Here is a 15281-nt window from a genome sequence, read left to right as displayed (position 1 = left end):
CAGGCTTTGAGGTCATATATGCTTAAGCCACATCCAGTGTCGCACAGCTTCTTCTGCTGCCTGTGGATCAAGTATAGAACGCTCAGCTCCTTCTCCAGCACCATGTCTGCCTGAATGCTGCCATGTTTCCTGCCATGGTGATAATGGCCTAAACCTCTAAAACTGCAAGCCAGCATCAATGAAATGTTTTCCTTTATAAGAGCTGCCGCGGGCATGGTGTCTCTTTAGAGCAATAGAAACCCTACCTAAGAATTCACGGTTGGGCAACACACAGAGAAGCTTGCTATGTTCACCTCTTCTTCCACCAGCTTGGCCTTCTGTGATGGCAGCTGTTCTAGCTGGTGTCCTGGACCTCAGGAAATGTTTTTCTAGTATCTCTGCATTTGTCCCCTTCTTCTACTCCCTAAAGGTGGTCACTGTCCCTGAATGAGTCCTACATTCATCCTCACTACCTATATCATGTGCCTCTGGTGGCCTTAACTGTGTTCAGCTATAGCTTTCCGTGTAAAAAAATCACAGTTCTGTCTTGAGGCCAGAGCTCTTCTGTGTCAGCTGTCACCTCAGCACCTCCAGTGACACGTGCCTATAGAGTATTGAATTCAAGAATCATTATAATCAGTACACACTATGCAAAGTTAAGCTCCGTGCCTTAGACCCCTCTTTTGCTCTCCTTCTCAATGTCTCAGTGACTTACCAAATGTAATCCCAGCAGGACTGGGCCTCATTTGCAACCCTGCTGCTCCTAATCTGACACTTCTTCATCAACACTCACAATAACCGTTACAGTAACTTCTTTACTCTTTTCCAACTTTCACCATACTAATCCATTTGAGAAACCACTGCGATTTAACTGCCTCAAGTGCAGTTGGGAAAATTTCATTATCTACTAAAACCTCCAGAGGGCTTTGTCTTGTTGACAGCAATATATATTTGTGACCAATGCTCTTTTCTTCCCCATGACATAGCAGCCAAGCATGTATAAGCTCTAGTTAAACACAAGCCTTGCTTCACCTTCCCTGTCTTCAGCTGCCTATTAAAATATAGTACAGTTCAACTCCTGGCTCAAACATCACTTCCTCCTTAAAATCCACCACAAACTCTTCTGACAGAAGCAAACATCTCCTCCAGTATATGCTACAATGTTTCCTCCTCTACCTTGCTCTTTAGTTGCTTTGCACATCTTTCCTAGAAATAAAATGTAAAGTTTGATGACCTTCTCGTGTATATTGAAAAAAATACTCTATAGTCATATTTTAATAATATTAATATACTTTGACAATTTGATTAGTCATTTATTTACTTTATATTGTACAAATGAATGTATGCATGCATAAATGTATATTATGTATATTTTAATTTGTTTTATATCTTACAACAACTTTGAAAATCAATCTTATGCTTTCTCAGAAAATTGGGAATAGTGCTATCTCAAGACCCAGCTATACCACTCCTGGGCACATACCTGAAAGATGCTCCACCATACAACAAGGAGATTTGACCAACCATGTTCATAGCAGATTTATTCATAATAGCCAGAATCTGGAAACAACCTAAATGTCCCTCAACCAAAGAATGAATAAAGAAACTGTGGTACATTTAGACAATGGAATTTCAAATATTCTTCTCACAAAAAAAGTATATTACAGTGTAGGCCAATTAGGCAGATAGATGTAACTAGTAAGGCTATAAAAATAATAGACAGTAAGAATGGTGAAATTAAGAAGATAAATTACAAGTAAGCAGATAGAGAGGGTGCAAACACACTCATTCTAAAAACTGCAATTACCTCTATCTCCTGAAAACCAGAATCTGAAAGTCAGGAAAAAGGTCCTGCAACACACCCCTGCCTAATAGTGGAGTGGAGCTGGGGAGCACAAGACAAGAGAGACAACACTTTAAAATCTTTAACTGTGAAGCCAGCCTGGTCTGTACCATGACCTTGTTTGAGCCCAGATAACTAACCTCTTTCTCCTGTGCACCACGTGCATGTAGAGTCTGAAAACTCCCATCCCACAATATCAGCTGTGTTAACTATTAGGTACAGGGAGGCAGCTCAATCTTACCTCTTTCTCATGCATCCGAGAGAGAAAATGATCGTCGTGAAGGCTGCTGGACTTTCTCAGGCTGAGCTTTGGAGTCATCTGTAGAACCAGTAAGAGTTATTTAAACTTCTCAGGACTAGTTTAAGAAGTCTTTAAAGACAAACTAATAAAGTATCTAAAGATCACTTAAAAATAATGTTTGCTTTGCAGAAAAAAAATGATTCACTTACTTCTAGACTATTATGCTCCTTAATGTGAGCCAACATTATTTTATATTTTTAAAACTTCATGTTTTATTTAATGATACCTGTCCCTAGAAAAAGTCCAGTAGAATCATCACCTACCAGAGAAACTGGGAGAGGCTTCTGTCTCAGGTACCGAGGATTTTCGATCTGGAAAATTACAATAAAGACATTAATTCTGGAGTTGTTTGAATAAAGCACATTTTTCTATGTGAAAAAAATCTTCTGTGTATCTTTGATGCTTATTTTCTATAGTAACATATATACATTTCAGTAACCCTCCAGTAAATAAAATATATAAAATATACTCCTTTCTGTGTCTTAATGCACCTTTGTGTCCTCTACCTAAACGCCTGATCTCATCTAAAGATCTTCACCTCAGACTTCATATTTCCAAAACCCTGACTGACTTACAATACCAGAACTTGCGCTTCTCTGCCTGTTTGTTTTATCCCCCCCCCCCAACCTTCTAAGCATACAGGTATTCATTCTTTACATCTCAATTTAGTCGCTATATCCTGGGTATACTAGAGACACAGCACTTAACTGTAACTAGTAGCATAAGTGAGGCCATGAGATCCCTTTGAGATTCTCCCTAAATCTGTCTTTTCAGCTTTGCCCTCCCCACTTACACCACATTCCAGGGCACTGAGCAGCTTATTTCACCTTGTAAATACTACCTACTGCAAGTTGCTATCACTTTCCCACCTCCTTCAGGACTCAGACTCAGAATGAGGTTCCATAGGAAAATTAACTCCTATCAGGCTAGTGCCACTCTGGATGCTCACCTCTTCTTATGACCTAGAATGCAGTTTCTCAAAAAAAAATGTGGATCCTAAGGCAAAGACTGTGGTGCCATGTTCCCCACGCTATTCCGAACACCCACTCCAGTGTCCAGGGATGTTCTTAAGGCAAGAGGAGGGAGAGGACCTACACTTGGTTCCCTCGCTCCAGCTCCCAGAGCACCCTGGGTTCACTGTCGCGGTCCTCACACAACACCTTCAGGGTTCAGCACTGTGTTTCCACATACATCTTTGGGCAGACAGAGGACAAGGACAATAGCTCCTCAGCTTTGTAGCTCTGCTGTCTAACACATATTTAATGCCTTCCCATGAAGTATTTCTTGAATTGCATTATGCTAAATTCTTTATGATTCCTATACCAACTATTTCATTTACAAATAAAATAAAAGTTAAAAATTGTTATCAGAAAAGTCTAATTTCTTCACATCATAAACTCACAATTCACTACACCAATAACTACAAAACAAACAAGAATCTTATAACTCCAAACAAAGAAAGTGATTCTTATCCTAAAGTGCTCAATTAGGAGTAAGTGACGTGCTTTTTCACATGCATCTTATATAAAAGGCAAAGATAAATAATCAATTAAAGAAAACAAAGGGAATAAAGTTAAAAAAAAAACTTAAAATAGCAGTCTATCAGCAAAAAGTACAAAGTCACCATGACTGTATGTTTGGCAACACTGTAGACTGACCGTGTCGAAGTCTGACTTCACTGCTCAAGGTGCAGAGCATAATAAGTGGACGGGGGAGTCAACAGCGCATTCGCTGTTAAGGTGGGAAGAGTGACTGAAACACGGAGCCAGGGAGGAGGTGCTCTACAGAAACGCACAGCTCTTTAAGAACAGGCAGCAACCATCCAGGAAGCAGCAAAATACTCAATTAATACCTGTTGTCTGAAAGTACATGTGTGGAAAGAAGCTGGCATTCTTATTTGGGGACACACAAAGTGAGCCCTACAGACGCACACAAACCAACACATACACCCTATTCGTGAAGCAGATTTAAATACAAGGGAAACAGGAAGACAAAAAATAATTCTCAAAGATGCTCAAGCTCTAATTAAGTTTAGATTTAAAACCCAAAGCCAAGGAAACCATCTGTGATTTATTTTTGCCCAGCTCTACATTTATAAGCAGGGCACAAAATGTTGGTTTAGTTAATTACAATGCAGCATTTCAACTACACAGAAGTAAGTCTCATGCCACCCCCTTCATCTTTAAAAGCATTAAACAAAGAAGTTAAGTACTTCTATTATTATGAATTATTTTTCAAACTGGCAAATAAAGAGAAATGTCTACTCTAATTCATAAAAACAACAAAAAACAGTGAAAACTATAACTATATTCTGTTGTTATTCATTTATAATAAACTGAGTTGAGAAGTATTTAAAGAAAAGCATGTTCTTGAGTCTATTTAGGGAAAATAAGCAATCTATTTTCTGATTTTGTAACAACAGCCAGATGTGCTTTGAAGTCGGCTATTCCCACTTTGTAATGCGCAGGCAGCATGGACTTGGATGCAGCAATCTGTAAACAGTCTTAGGGCTGACTTCTTTCATGCTCTTTCAGAAAGCCTCTTGTTCTCTCAAAATCCATCTAGAACGAATGCCAAAAAGAAAAGAAAAGAGAGTATCTAGCATGGAAGCTACAGCCGACTCATGTGAAACACTGATGTAGATGAAAATACACAGAAGCAAAGCCCCAAGCAAGTGGCTTCCGGCAGCAGGAGGCCATCGGGCATGTGCTCGTGTGTTTCAGAAGCAAACAGAACAGCAATAGTAAAGTATATGATGCTTTAACCGGGCAGTCACAAAGACATCTAAATGCTCTCTGATGAAAACTAGCTTTTGATGTTTTATTTTGTTTAGGATTTTAGCAGGCACACTGGATTACAAATTGTTTTTTGTTGGTTTATGTTTTCAAATTATTCAGGTTTTTGCTAAATTGTCATAAGCATATATTTTCTGACAGACAAGTAGTGAAGAGAAGTTATTTCCAGAAACGTTAAAAAGCATTTTATCAGATATATGAACTTTAGAGGGAAACACATTATCAAACAATATATTACCACTAAAATAGTGGTAATATCTTAGTAATACCACTAAAATAACATTTTTTAATTATAATATCTCCACAGGGATGAAGGGAGCAGCAGGACAGTGAGCTTTCAATATTGCCAACTGTGCTTCAAGATTATATTTTATTGGTATTTTAGAACTCAATATTTGGGGCCACCAAGATGGTTCAGTGGGTAAAGGTTGCTGCTGCCAAATCTGATGGCCTGAGTTCAATCCCTAAGGCCCACATGACAGAAGTTGTCTTGTGACCTTCAGAAACGCGCGCGTGCGCGCACACACACACACACACACACACACACACACACACACACAGCAGAAATGATTCTACATATGAAGACTCGTTCACTAGTTAAGCCAAAATATTTCAACAATCGCCTAACAGGCTTAAGCAACACACAGGAACACCATCCAGTGGCACAAAGAAAAGGGAAAACACATCAAATGATACAACACAAGCGGGAAATGCGCTGTCTGCTGCTTGTGAGACAATAGGAAAAGAAAGCTCTGTGCACTGGTTCCAAAGGGCTAAGTGTTCACTTCTGGTTTTGTATTCACCTGGTTAGGTTTGTTGTCGTTGTTTGATCTTTTTTCCCTTGAGGTTAAATATAGGATCATTAGTGGATCTTTGATTCTCAGTACCACTTTGGACACAGCATAGAACCTTTATCAATGTTCACAATTCCTCTTTAATGTTTACTTTTGGCTCGAATAACCACTTTTACACACAGCTTTTTGATACTGATATTTTTCATATTTTTTTTCAGGTAAAAGCATGAAAAGGAAACCACTCTCTTAATGGTAATTTCTAGTTTTATTTAAATAGTCACACACTGAAAATGTATTTACTTCCTAACAGATTAGCTTTCACTACATGACTATACAAAAATAAATCCCTTGGTCTCTGTTCAATAACTATATTTCTTCTCATTTTTAAAAACTGTCATCTCTTTTTAAAACAAAACATTAGTAATTTCTACTATCTCAAAACTAGTTCTCTTTTTGGTGTTTTATTTATTGACTATAAGTAAAGGGGGTTCTTAAAAATTATTGTGTGTGTGTGTGTGCATGCATGCATATGTGTGTATGTGTGCCTCAAACTCACGGTAATCCTCCTGCCTCAGCTTCACAAATGCTAGGATTACTTGTTGTTTTACAACCCTGGCTATTTCTTTCTAAAGGAAACTCCGAGTGAATTAATGATTTTTAAAAGGAAAAATTCTACATGCATAAACAAAAATTAATCTTTCTGAAAGGCTCCCAGGTTTTTCAGGCATAAAATATGAAAAGTACATGTTTAGCTCAGGAACACAAGTGATTTGTTGTGGTTTTCTTCAAATAATAAAAAGAGAAGAGAGTACTTCATTTCATGGCCAACTACTCAGTATAAGCTTCAGAAAACATTTCCTCAAATTTTGCAAATTAAGACCCTACAGTTCTTTGAGTTTTAGCAAATCCATTCCATAGTACTTACTGTCTGAGCTTGCCTTTTATTTCTGTGATAAACATCATGACCAAAAGCAACTGAAAGAAGAAAGAGTTTATTTACCCTTACAGTTGTAGTCTATCACAAACAGCTCCATTAGATGCATCAGATAAACCAACTATGGCTGGAGTTTCTCTAGTGGAAGATGTTTAATTGCAAGTTCACTGTATTTAATAGCTGTAGAACTGTATAGATTTCCCTTCTTAGTGAGTTTGTATTACTAAAGGGCTCTGTCCCATTTATCTACAGTCAAATTTATGCCCACAGGGTTATCTGCAGTAATTTCTTATTTGACTTTGAGCATCTATAGGGTCTGTAGTCTGTCTCCTCTTTTAGGGATAATATTGGCAAGCTTATTTTTTATTCTTAGTCAACCTAGATAAATGCTTGTTGAGTTTATTTGTCATTTAAAGATGCAGCTGTTAGTTTCAGTTATTCTTTTTCTAATGCTTTTCTGTGTTCAACCTCATGTTTCTATTTTAATTCTCAATATTTCCTTCTTCTGCTTGCTTTGGGTTAATTTGTCCTCTTTGCTCCAATTTCTTTGGACAATTTAATGACCTAGTACTTTGTGCTTTCTTGCTTGCTGCTTTCATACTTCTTTTCTTTCAATATGTTCACTGCAGTGTGTCTATGCATATATACGTGTTTAGCTCTACTTGAAGGACAGTGGGTACGATGAATGGTGTCTCTTTGTGTGTCTTGTGTGGACAGTGGGTACGATGAATGGCGTCTCTTTGTGTGTCTTGTGTGTGTTCTCCAGACCTATATACAGATGCTGATTCCTCTGTCCAGAAGTAACTGCTGTCACTTGTTTAATTAGTTAGTAGATTTCATTTTGTTTGGTTTTGTTTTTCAAGACAGGGTTTCTCTGTGGAGCACTGGCTGTCCTAGACTGCTTTGTAGACCAGGCTGGCCTTGAACTCACAGAGATTCAGCCTGCCTCTGCCTCCTGAGTGCTGGGATTGCAGGTGAGCACCACCACACCTGACCTCAGTAAGTAGTTTAATGAAACTATTTCTATATTGTTTGGTTCCCTCACATTGTAAAGCCTTGGTGTCACTCTTCAGTAGGTACAACCTTGGCCATACACATAATCGTCTCTGGATGACAGTGACTTTAGCAGGGCTATCATTCTTTAGGTGTTTCCATTCCTTGTTTGTGTTAGGCTGTATATCTAGTTTGGTTGACCATCAAAATCTCCACTGTTTTCTTGAGAGTGCTTAGGTCTGACTTTCTCTACACCGTTCCCAGTGCATGGAGTCTTTGGTGAGAACTCATCTTACTGCTCTGGGCTGCCTAGTCCCTGGACCTGACCTGGGCCACTGTATGGGCACTGTGCAGATACGGGCCTCTGACCTTCTCGGCTTGCCACCCTTGATGGGCATCTGCTCGATGAATGGAAGTCTCTGTTCTATAAATGGAGGCTGATTGAAGAAAGACCCATAGCCCATAGCCCATCACTCAGCTGCATTTACCAGAGCTTATCCTTTTAACTCAGACTTCAAAGAGCTATAAAATGCTGACAGCGGGCCATTCCCTAGGACATACAGTATCTCTTGATTGAAAATTGAGAGAAGCGAGAAAACTCCTATCTTCTTGGTCACACCCAGTGAGGACGGCACTTCCTTAAAGCTGAGCTAGAGGGACAGGGGAGAATGAAAGTAAGTCATGGCCCAAGCGCCACAGAATTTTGCTGTTCTTAAAAAGTTATAATTGGTTGAGTGTAGTGGCACACGTCTATAATTCCAGCACTTGGTGAGGCAGAGGCAGGTGGATCGCTGTGAGTTCAAGGCCAGCCTGGTCTACCAAGTGAGTCCAGGACAGCCAAGGCTACACAGAGAAACCCTGTCTCAAAAAACAAAAACAAACAAAACAAAAGGCTAGAATTGGTTTTCTTGAATAAGTCTGTAATCATTTGCTCTCTGTCCTTAGGATTATTTCCAGTTTTTCTTAGTATTTTGTATCAACTGTGTTTGCTTAGTTAGAGAGCAGGTCTGTACATATCCTGATGATGCTAATTCAAGAGCTAAGACTCCTCTACCTTCTGTCCCGTCCTAAGTAGTCTATGCTATACATTTTCCATGAAGATCTACCTTAGCTAGATCCCACAAATTCTGTCGTCACTTTTAATTAAGTTAAAACCTTTTCTAATTACTTCTGGATTATTCAGAAGTATGCCAAATGATTTAATTGTCCAATATTTGTGGAACTCCCAGATATGCTTTTGATTTTAAGACATAGTACAATATAGCACAGGCTGACTTCACACTCTGTCCAGCTGATGTGGCCTAGAATGATAAGATCTCAGATGACCTTGGGCGTTTAACCCTCCGGCCTTCACTGCTGGAGTGCTGGCACTGCAGGCATGCACTCCCATGCCCAGGCTTATGCTTTGCTGATAGCTGCACCCAGCTGTGCCCAAACAGATGGGAGTCCACTCTCTTCCCTCAGTTTACAATCAAACTACGTGGATGCTAGTCAAGAGCTCTAGCCACTGAGAGGCCCTAGCCAACTTCTTTTCTTTTATTGATCTATAAGTTGATTTCTTTATCTGAAGGGTCTTAACTACCAGCATTACAGTCGGGTTGTAAGACTCAAAAATGTTCATGTGGATGGTTTGTTTCTCAGTGGAAAACTGGCAGGTTTTAGAGACACAAGTTCCATCGCCCCTTCTGTGGAAAACAGTTGTGATGTCAGTTCCATTGCTCATGTCACTACCAAGCTGTCATGGAGATAGCATCCAGGACTAGATAAATAGTTTGGATTATAATTCAAGCCTCTAAAATTTCACTATCATATTTCTGACTGTGTTCCTAATAAAAATACCTTGGAATAAGGCCAAAGCTTGTATTATTTTATACAAAGAATTTTCGTCTCCTCTCTTTCCCAGATACCCCACACATTAGCACTGAACATTTCCTTCCCAGTCCCACATGACAGAATGCTGAGCTCCATGAAAATCTGTGTCACCTAGACTATCATAGGGCTCCACTGACTGAGCACTCTCAGGGCCTAGTGATGAGGGCAAACACGAGGGAAATACATGTAACCCACATTGCAGTATTCTTTGTGTACCAGAGACACCTTCCCAGGTTTATACTGACAGACAGGTCCAATCAGCTGCCACCGTGACACAATGCTGTTTTAAGTCAGGTTGCAGGACCAGGAAAAGAAAGGAAGGAAGGAAGCATTGTTACTGGCTCTCCCTGTCTGTTTCCTAGACCTGTAGCCAAAAGATGGGTTCCTCTGTGTTTTGTTTTTGTTTTTGTTTTTTTGTTTTTGCCATCTAAGCCTGCCACAAAATTCCCCAATTTTGCCTCCCAGGAGTCAAAGGAGAAAAATAAATATGCAGACAGGCACCTAGGCCACCTTCCCCGCTGTGTCAGCCAGCCTGTGCTCTCTCCATCAGACTGCTTTGTTTACTTTTCAGCATCCCCAGGTGGCAGCTTGCTCTCTACAGTCTGTCCAGAGTTTTCAGTTGCAGGAGCCAGGCTGCATTGTAGAGTGAAATGAAGTTTATACTTATTTTTGAAATAAATTAATATTAATTTCTCAAATAAAATTCTGAATATAATTTCATTTCCCAAATGCAGGCTTGGGAAAGTACTATAAATATTTTTATGGCTATGTTTGCTTTATGAATAATAAATATTTAATATAAAAATTATAAAACATAAATGTTAAGAAAACAATCATTCACATTTTCCACATAGAAATTATCTTAATATTATGAGCATATATTTCCAGACAGTTTTAAACTTTCAGGGACTTTATCTTACCAAAATGTTAATTTTTTGCATAAATGACCCTAAAACTCTCATTAAGATGACTTCTCGTACTCACAAAATCTGATATATTTATTCATTCAGGGAACGTCACAGGAAAAAGAGAAGTCTAATATATCAACAAGTTCAATTTGGTTTTTCCCTAAAAACCAGGAAACAGGTTTCTAACATAATTGAAAAAAAAAAACTCAGATTGCCCAAATCAGACTGTATTAAGTAGCAGAGGTGATGTGGTCCGTGGTGAGCTCTACCCAAGGGGCTCTATGAACTGACCCAGGCACGTCCTTCTCAGGCCCTTCTGGGAGACTGCTGCAGGGCCCAAAAAGGACAAAGAGGGAAAGCCTGAGAAAATGAGAAAATCAGGGAAAAGACAACAAAACTCTGAATGAATGGTCTCAAATACTTTAAGTTCAATCCCAATGTGAGAGTAACTAATAAATTTTAAGATGAGAATTGCTCTTCTAACAGAAAGCTATTTTTCGTTTAAACTCACAGTAATAACCATGATTTTAGTGCTACAATTCAAAACCCTCATACAGGGGAAGCTTTTAACACTGTCAGCACAGTAATTTCCCCCATGCACCTCTATCCACAGAAAACAGGAAAGGGGGGCAGAGTACCTGCTAATTTGTATTATGACAGTAACTACCATTGGTTGTCATGGTTCCTCCACTGACAAAAGAAAATTCATAAACATATTCTAGACACCCATAAGACGGTACTGGTGCTAGAGAGGTGGCTCAGCAATTAAGAGCACTGGCTGCTCTTCCGGAGGACCTGGGTTCAATCCCAGAACTGACATGGCAGCTCACAACCACCTGTAACGACCTGGCCTGTATTTCTACACCTGGTTTATTTGGATGCTGTTGCTATGTTGTAATGGATGGAATGCCTAAGAATTCAAGCCTAATTTGAAGAATGAGCATCAATCTCAATGAGGATTCAAATAAACAGATGATGAAGTACAAAAATAAGTTAAAGATCTGGGAAGAAATTTAACAGCAAGGACAAGAAATCAAAAAGGAGATCTGAACTCTGAAAGAAAAACTTAAGAGGTGAGAAGCCAATATAAAATCAAACAGAACTCCATGGACAACATCACCAATATACTGACCAAGCAGAAGAAAGAATGTCAAGAGTTTACGATAAGGTAAGGTTATAGAAACATTATATTCATATAACAATAAAGAAAAGACTAAGCAATCACAAGCAAGACTGTACAAAACTAAAGGCTGAAAGGTAAATTTTTTTAAATGAAAGATAAAACTTTCATTACTACTTTTGAAAAAAATCTCTCCTTGAATAGCATACTAGAAAAATATAACATATTCTTGAGAAAAATAATATATTTTGAAAAAAAAGTACTTAACAAATTCTAGAAAATCAATTTATAGAATATCAACTGCATCAAAAGGAAGGTACTGACAATGATGCCAGCAATGTGAAGAACGCAGCCTTACCTCACAGCACAGATCAATACTAGCTCCTAGCTGTTCCTTTATAGGACCAAGAAAGCACAGCTATGCAGACATTCACAGATGAAACTGAAATCAAAACAAACCCCAAGCTTTCCAAACTCAATACTTTATTTCACGCTGATCAAGAGATACAGGTTAGCCTAATTAATGTATACACATTACAAATCTATAAGAATGTACGGACCTTCTATTTTATTTAATATGTAAATTTGTTGAATAACAAAATGGTAAAACAAATTCTCAAGCAGAACTAGTTTTAAAGAATTACATCAAAATACTTTAGATATTTAAATTTTTTCTTATATGAATGATTTAATCCTCTGAATACTTAAAATAATCACAAAAAAGCACTACGAAATGTACATCGAAAGCTCCAAATGGCTCAGGGCAAAGGCAGGTTTAAAAGGAAAGCACCAGGGTTTCACTCTGCTCTTTGATGTTGCTCTCTGGCAGAGCCATCTGCCCTTCCACGGGGGTTTCCTGTGCTCGCCTCCTTCCAACAGCAACATCCCCTGCACCTTCAAACATGAAATGTTTTCCTTTGGGCTTAGTGTCCTTCTGCCCATCAATTCTATCTCTCTTTTCTCTGTAACTAGCCTACCCCTAAAATTAATAGGAGATCTGCATTACTTCATTCTGTATCCAGCGTCTACCTTCCGACTATTCATCCATAAGCCAGCGCCCTCCTCTCTGCACTCCACCAGCCCTCATTGCCCCACAGTCTCTGCACCTAGCGCTGTTCTTACACCTTGCCAACACCTCCACTACAGTGCGTCCAAAACATGCCTGCAGTCCTTGAATCTCATGAGCTCTAAGTTAATTCTGCAACTAACCTTACCATCTCTTCAAACTCTGCCAGTCTAAAATAAAATTAAGTTTTTAAAAATAAGTTCCTTTACCTGAGGGTCAATTAACTGACCAAGCCAGTATTTTCATTTCTCAGAAGCAAGCCTGCAGTTGTCCTCAGCTCCACTGTCCAGTCAGCTGCTGGACATCATGTACTCTCTCAGAGCCTTTCCTCCCTGCCCTCTCCATTTAAGAGCAAGCTTAGTAACACACGCTGTACTATCAACACCTAAACGGATAAGCCATCTGCTCTCTTTGTGTCAACTCACATCCTTCATAATGCCATTAACTAAATTTGCCTAAAGCATTTCATAAAGACTAGGATGTGTGAGAAATGGACAAACTGGTACAAACCTTCTGAATGATGCTTATGTTTTAATGTAACCTAAACAACAAAATGTAAATGCAATTCTGGTCAAGAATTCTTATTAGCAACAAACTGAGAGCAACTCAGATGTCCAGTAAAAGCAGACTATTTCAATTTTGGACTACATCTAAAAAAGGGAAAAGAATGTTTTTAAATGCAAAGTTGTAAGTCGTATAGAATTTATAACATGCTCCAATTTTATTTCAATTTTGAATGTTATAAAGTTATGAAAGAAAGGAAAGATATTGTCAAGTCAAATATTTCTTATGTGGTATATACAGAATCCAGAAGTGTTTCAAATTTTGAATATTTGCAAAATTTTACCCAAAGAATACACCTAATCCAAAAATCAAAAATTCAAAATGCTCTAATTCTGAAACATTTTGAGTGCCAATGATGCTTAAAGATTCCATTGGAAGAGAATTTAGATTTTAGATTTTCAGATAGAGTTCAGAGCCACACCCAAATAACAATGTTAATCTCTGTTTTAACATTTTGAGACAATTTCATATCCTCTGATTTTCAAATTTTTAAATTCTTATTCTCAAAGTGCCCAGGATATAAATTCTTAAGTGGCAAAAGGAATAATGAAATAAAATTGACTCAGGAGGCAGAGGCAGGTAGATCACTGTGAGTTCGAGGCCAGCCTGGTCTACAAAGCAAGTCCAGGACAGCTAAGACTACACAGAGAAATCCTGTCTCAGAAAAACAAAACAAGAAAATAATTTGAAATCCCTTTTAAGGCCCACAAAGCAAATGGACAGCATACATGAAAAATACAATGTGGATGGAGAGATAAGGCTCCAGGTCTCACTACGGCCTGGAATTTGAAAATGAAGCTTCTCAGCTAGTGTGGGAGAGCACATCTTTATCTCAACACGCAATATGCTAGGGCAGAAGGATTACCCAGGACTCTGAGACCAGCCTGATCTACCTAGAAGTTCTAGACCACCCAAAACTACATGAGATTCTTTCAAAAAGCAAGTGAAACTCTCAGGTTAGCAGCAAATACAATCCAGCCCACAAAAACTAACTACTAGTTAGAAACATAACTTTCTATCCCTTATTCCTTGCCCATGGTATCTTCAAGATCTCCAGCTCGCCTTTCCTGTTGCCAAAGAGGGCTCCTTTGACCTCCATGACTCCAATTAATCACCCTCACATTCCCTTCTGGGTCAATTTTTAAACTTTTATCTACTAAACCAAGAACCTGGGAAAGAAACCTATGTTCATAGTGACATTTGTACATGAAAATCTCTGCCTATCATGGCTACTCAGTCATGAACTTTGCTCAAGTTTTTTTAATCTAACTTTATTCATGTTCTCATTTCCTTCTTCCCCCCTACCACGGCACATTCACAAGCCACAAAACAACATCACGAACAATAAAGGACTTATAAAATGATGATTCCATATGATTATGGCACTGAAAAATCACCATGACTGCAGTGATATCATAGGTATCATACGTTTCTCATTCACCTCTTTACAAAAAAGAAAAAGAAAGGAAACAAAGATGTTTATTTAAAAAACAAAACAAAACTAAACTAAAGTGGTCCTACTATCCCAGCAGTGCCCTTGTACATCCTGTTTTACTGCACCTATTGATTAGGTAGTGAGGGTGACACTCAGTGATTAACCTATACTATCCTGGTTTGTGTAAGGACACTTTTGATGGTCACACAATGCGGCATCACCTGATAATATCTCACAAGCATAGGATGTTTCCCTGTTGTTAAGTGACACACGGCCCTACTCTACTTTCCAGATAACTTAGTTTCATAATTTGTGACATATCATCTTCAATTATTATTTAGCTGTTTTATGTGCCTGACTTACATTATCAACCAAAAAAGTTTGTTCTTTAAGGACAGGGACCATTTTACATTTCTTCAGAATGTTTTCTTATTTAAAGTTATTCTTTCTCATATTTAAAACAGTATGGCCAAAACAGTAATAAATGTTTAATAGCTGATATTCACTGAATATAATTAAATTAATTAATGTTTTCTATATACACAATGACTCTGCCATGTTCATATGCATATAAAACAAATACTGGCTTTACCCCAAGATTCCAACTGTTCAGACGAACTTCAATGTCACTGTCATCCAAAGAAACAGGAGAGTTTTTTGAATGAACTTCCTGAAAT

At 38.4% G+C, this 15281-nt stretch overlaps 1 protein-coding gene across 3 annotated transcripts in view; it reads right to left on the bottom strand.

Annotated features, from left to right (window-relative positions):
- CEP112 (centrosomal protein 112) overlaps positions 1 to 15281 on the bottom strand; it is a 391861-nt gene that overhangs the window by 331392 nt on the left and 45188 nt on the right. For 2 of the 3 annotated variants that reach the window (XM_084751376.1, XM_084751377.1), the window contains exons 6-8: positions 15197 to 15274; positions 2387 to 2434; positions 2064 to 2141 (exon numbers count right to left, since the gene is read on the bottom strand). In XM_084751376.1, the coding sequence (XP_084607502.1) occupies positions 2064 to 2141; positions 2387 to 2434; positions 15197 to 15274 (204 nt within the window). Of the gene's footprint in view, positions 1 to 2063; positions 2142 to 2386; positions 2435 to 3781; positions 3828 to 15196; positions 15275 to 15281 lie in introns of those variants that run through there. The other variant, XM_084751378.1, reaches the window with a different exon arrangement.

The sequence above is a fragment of the Acomys minous genome (assembly GCF_964271855.1).
Source record: "Acomys minous genome assembly, chromosome: 12".
NCBI lineage: Eukaryota > Metazoa > Chordata > Mammalia > Rodentia > Muridae > Acomys > Acomys minous.
This window is presented reverse-complemented; position numbering and strand designations above follow the sequence as displayed.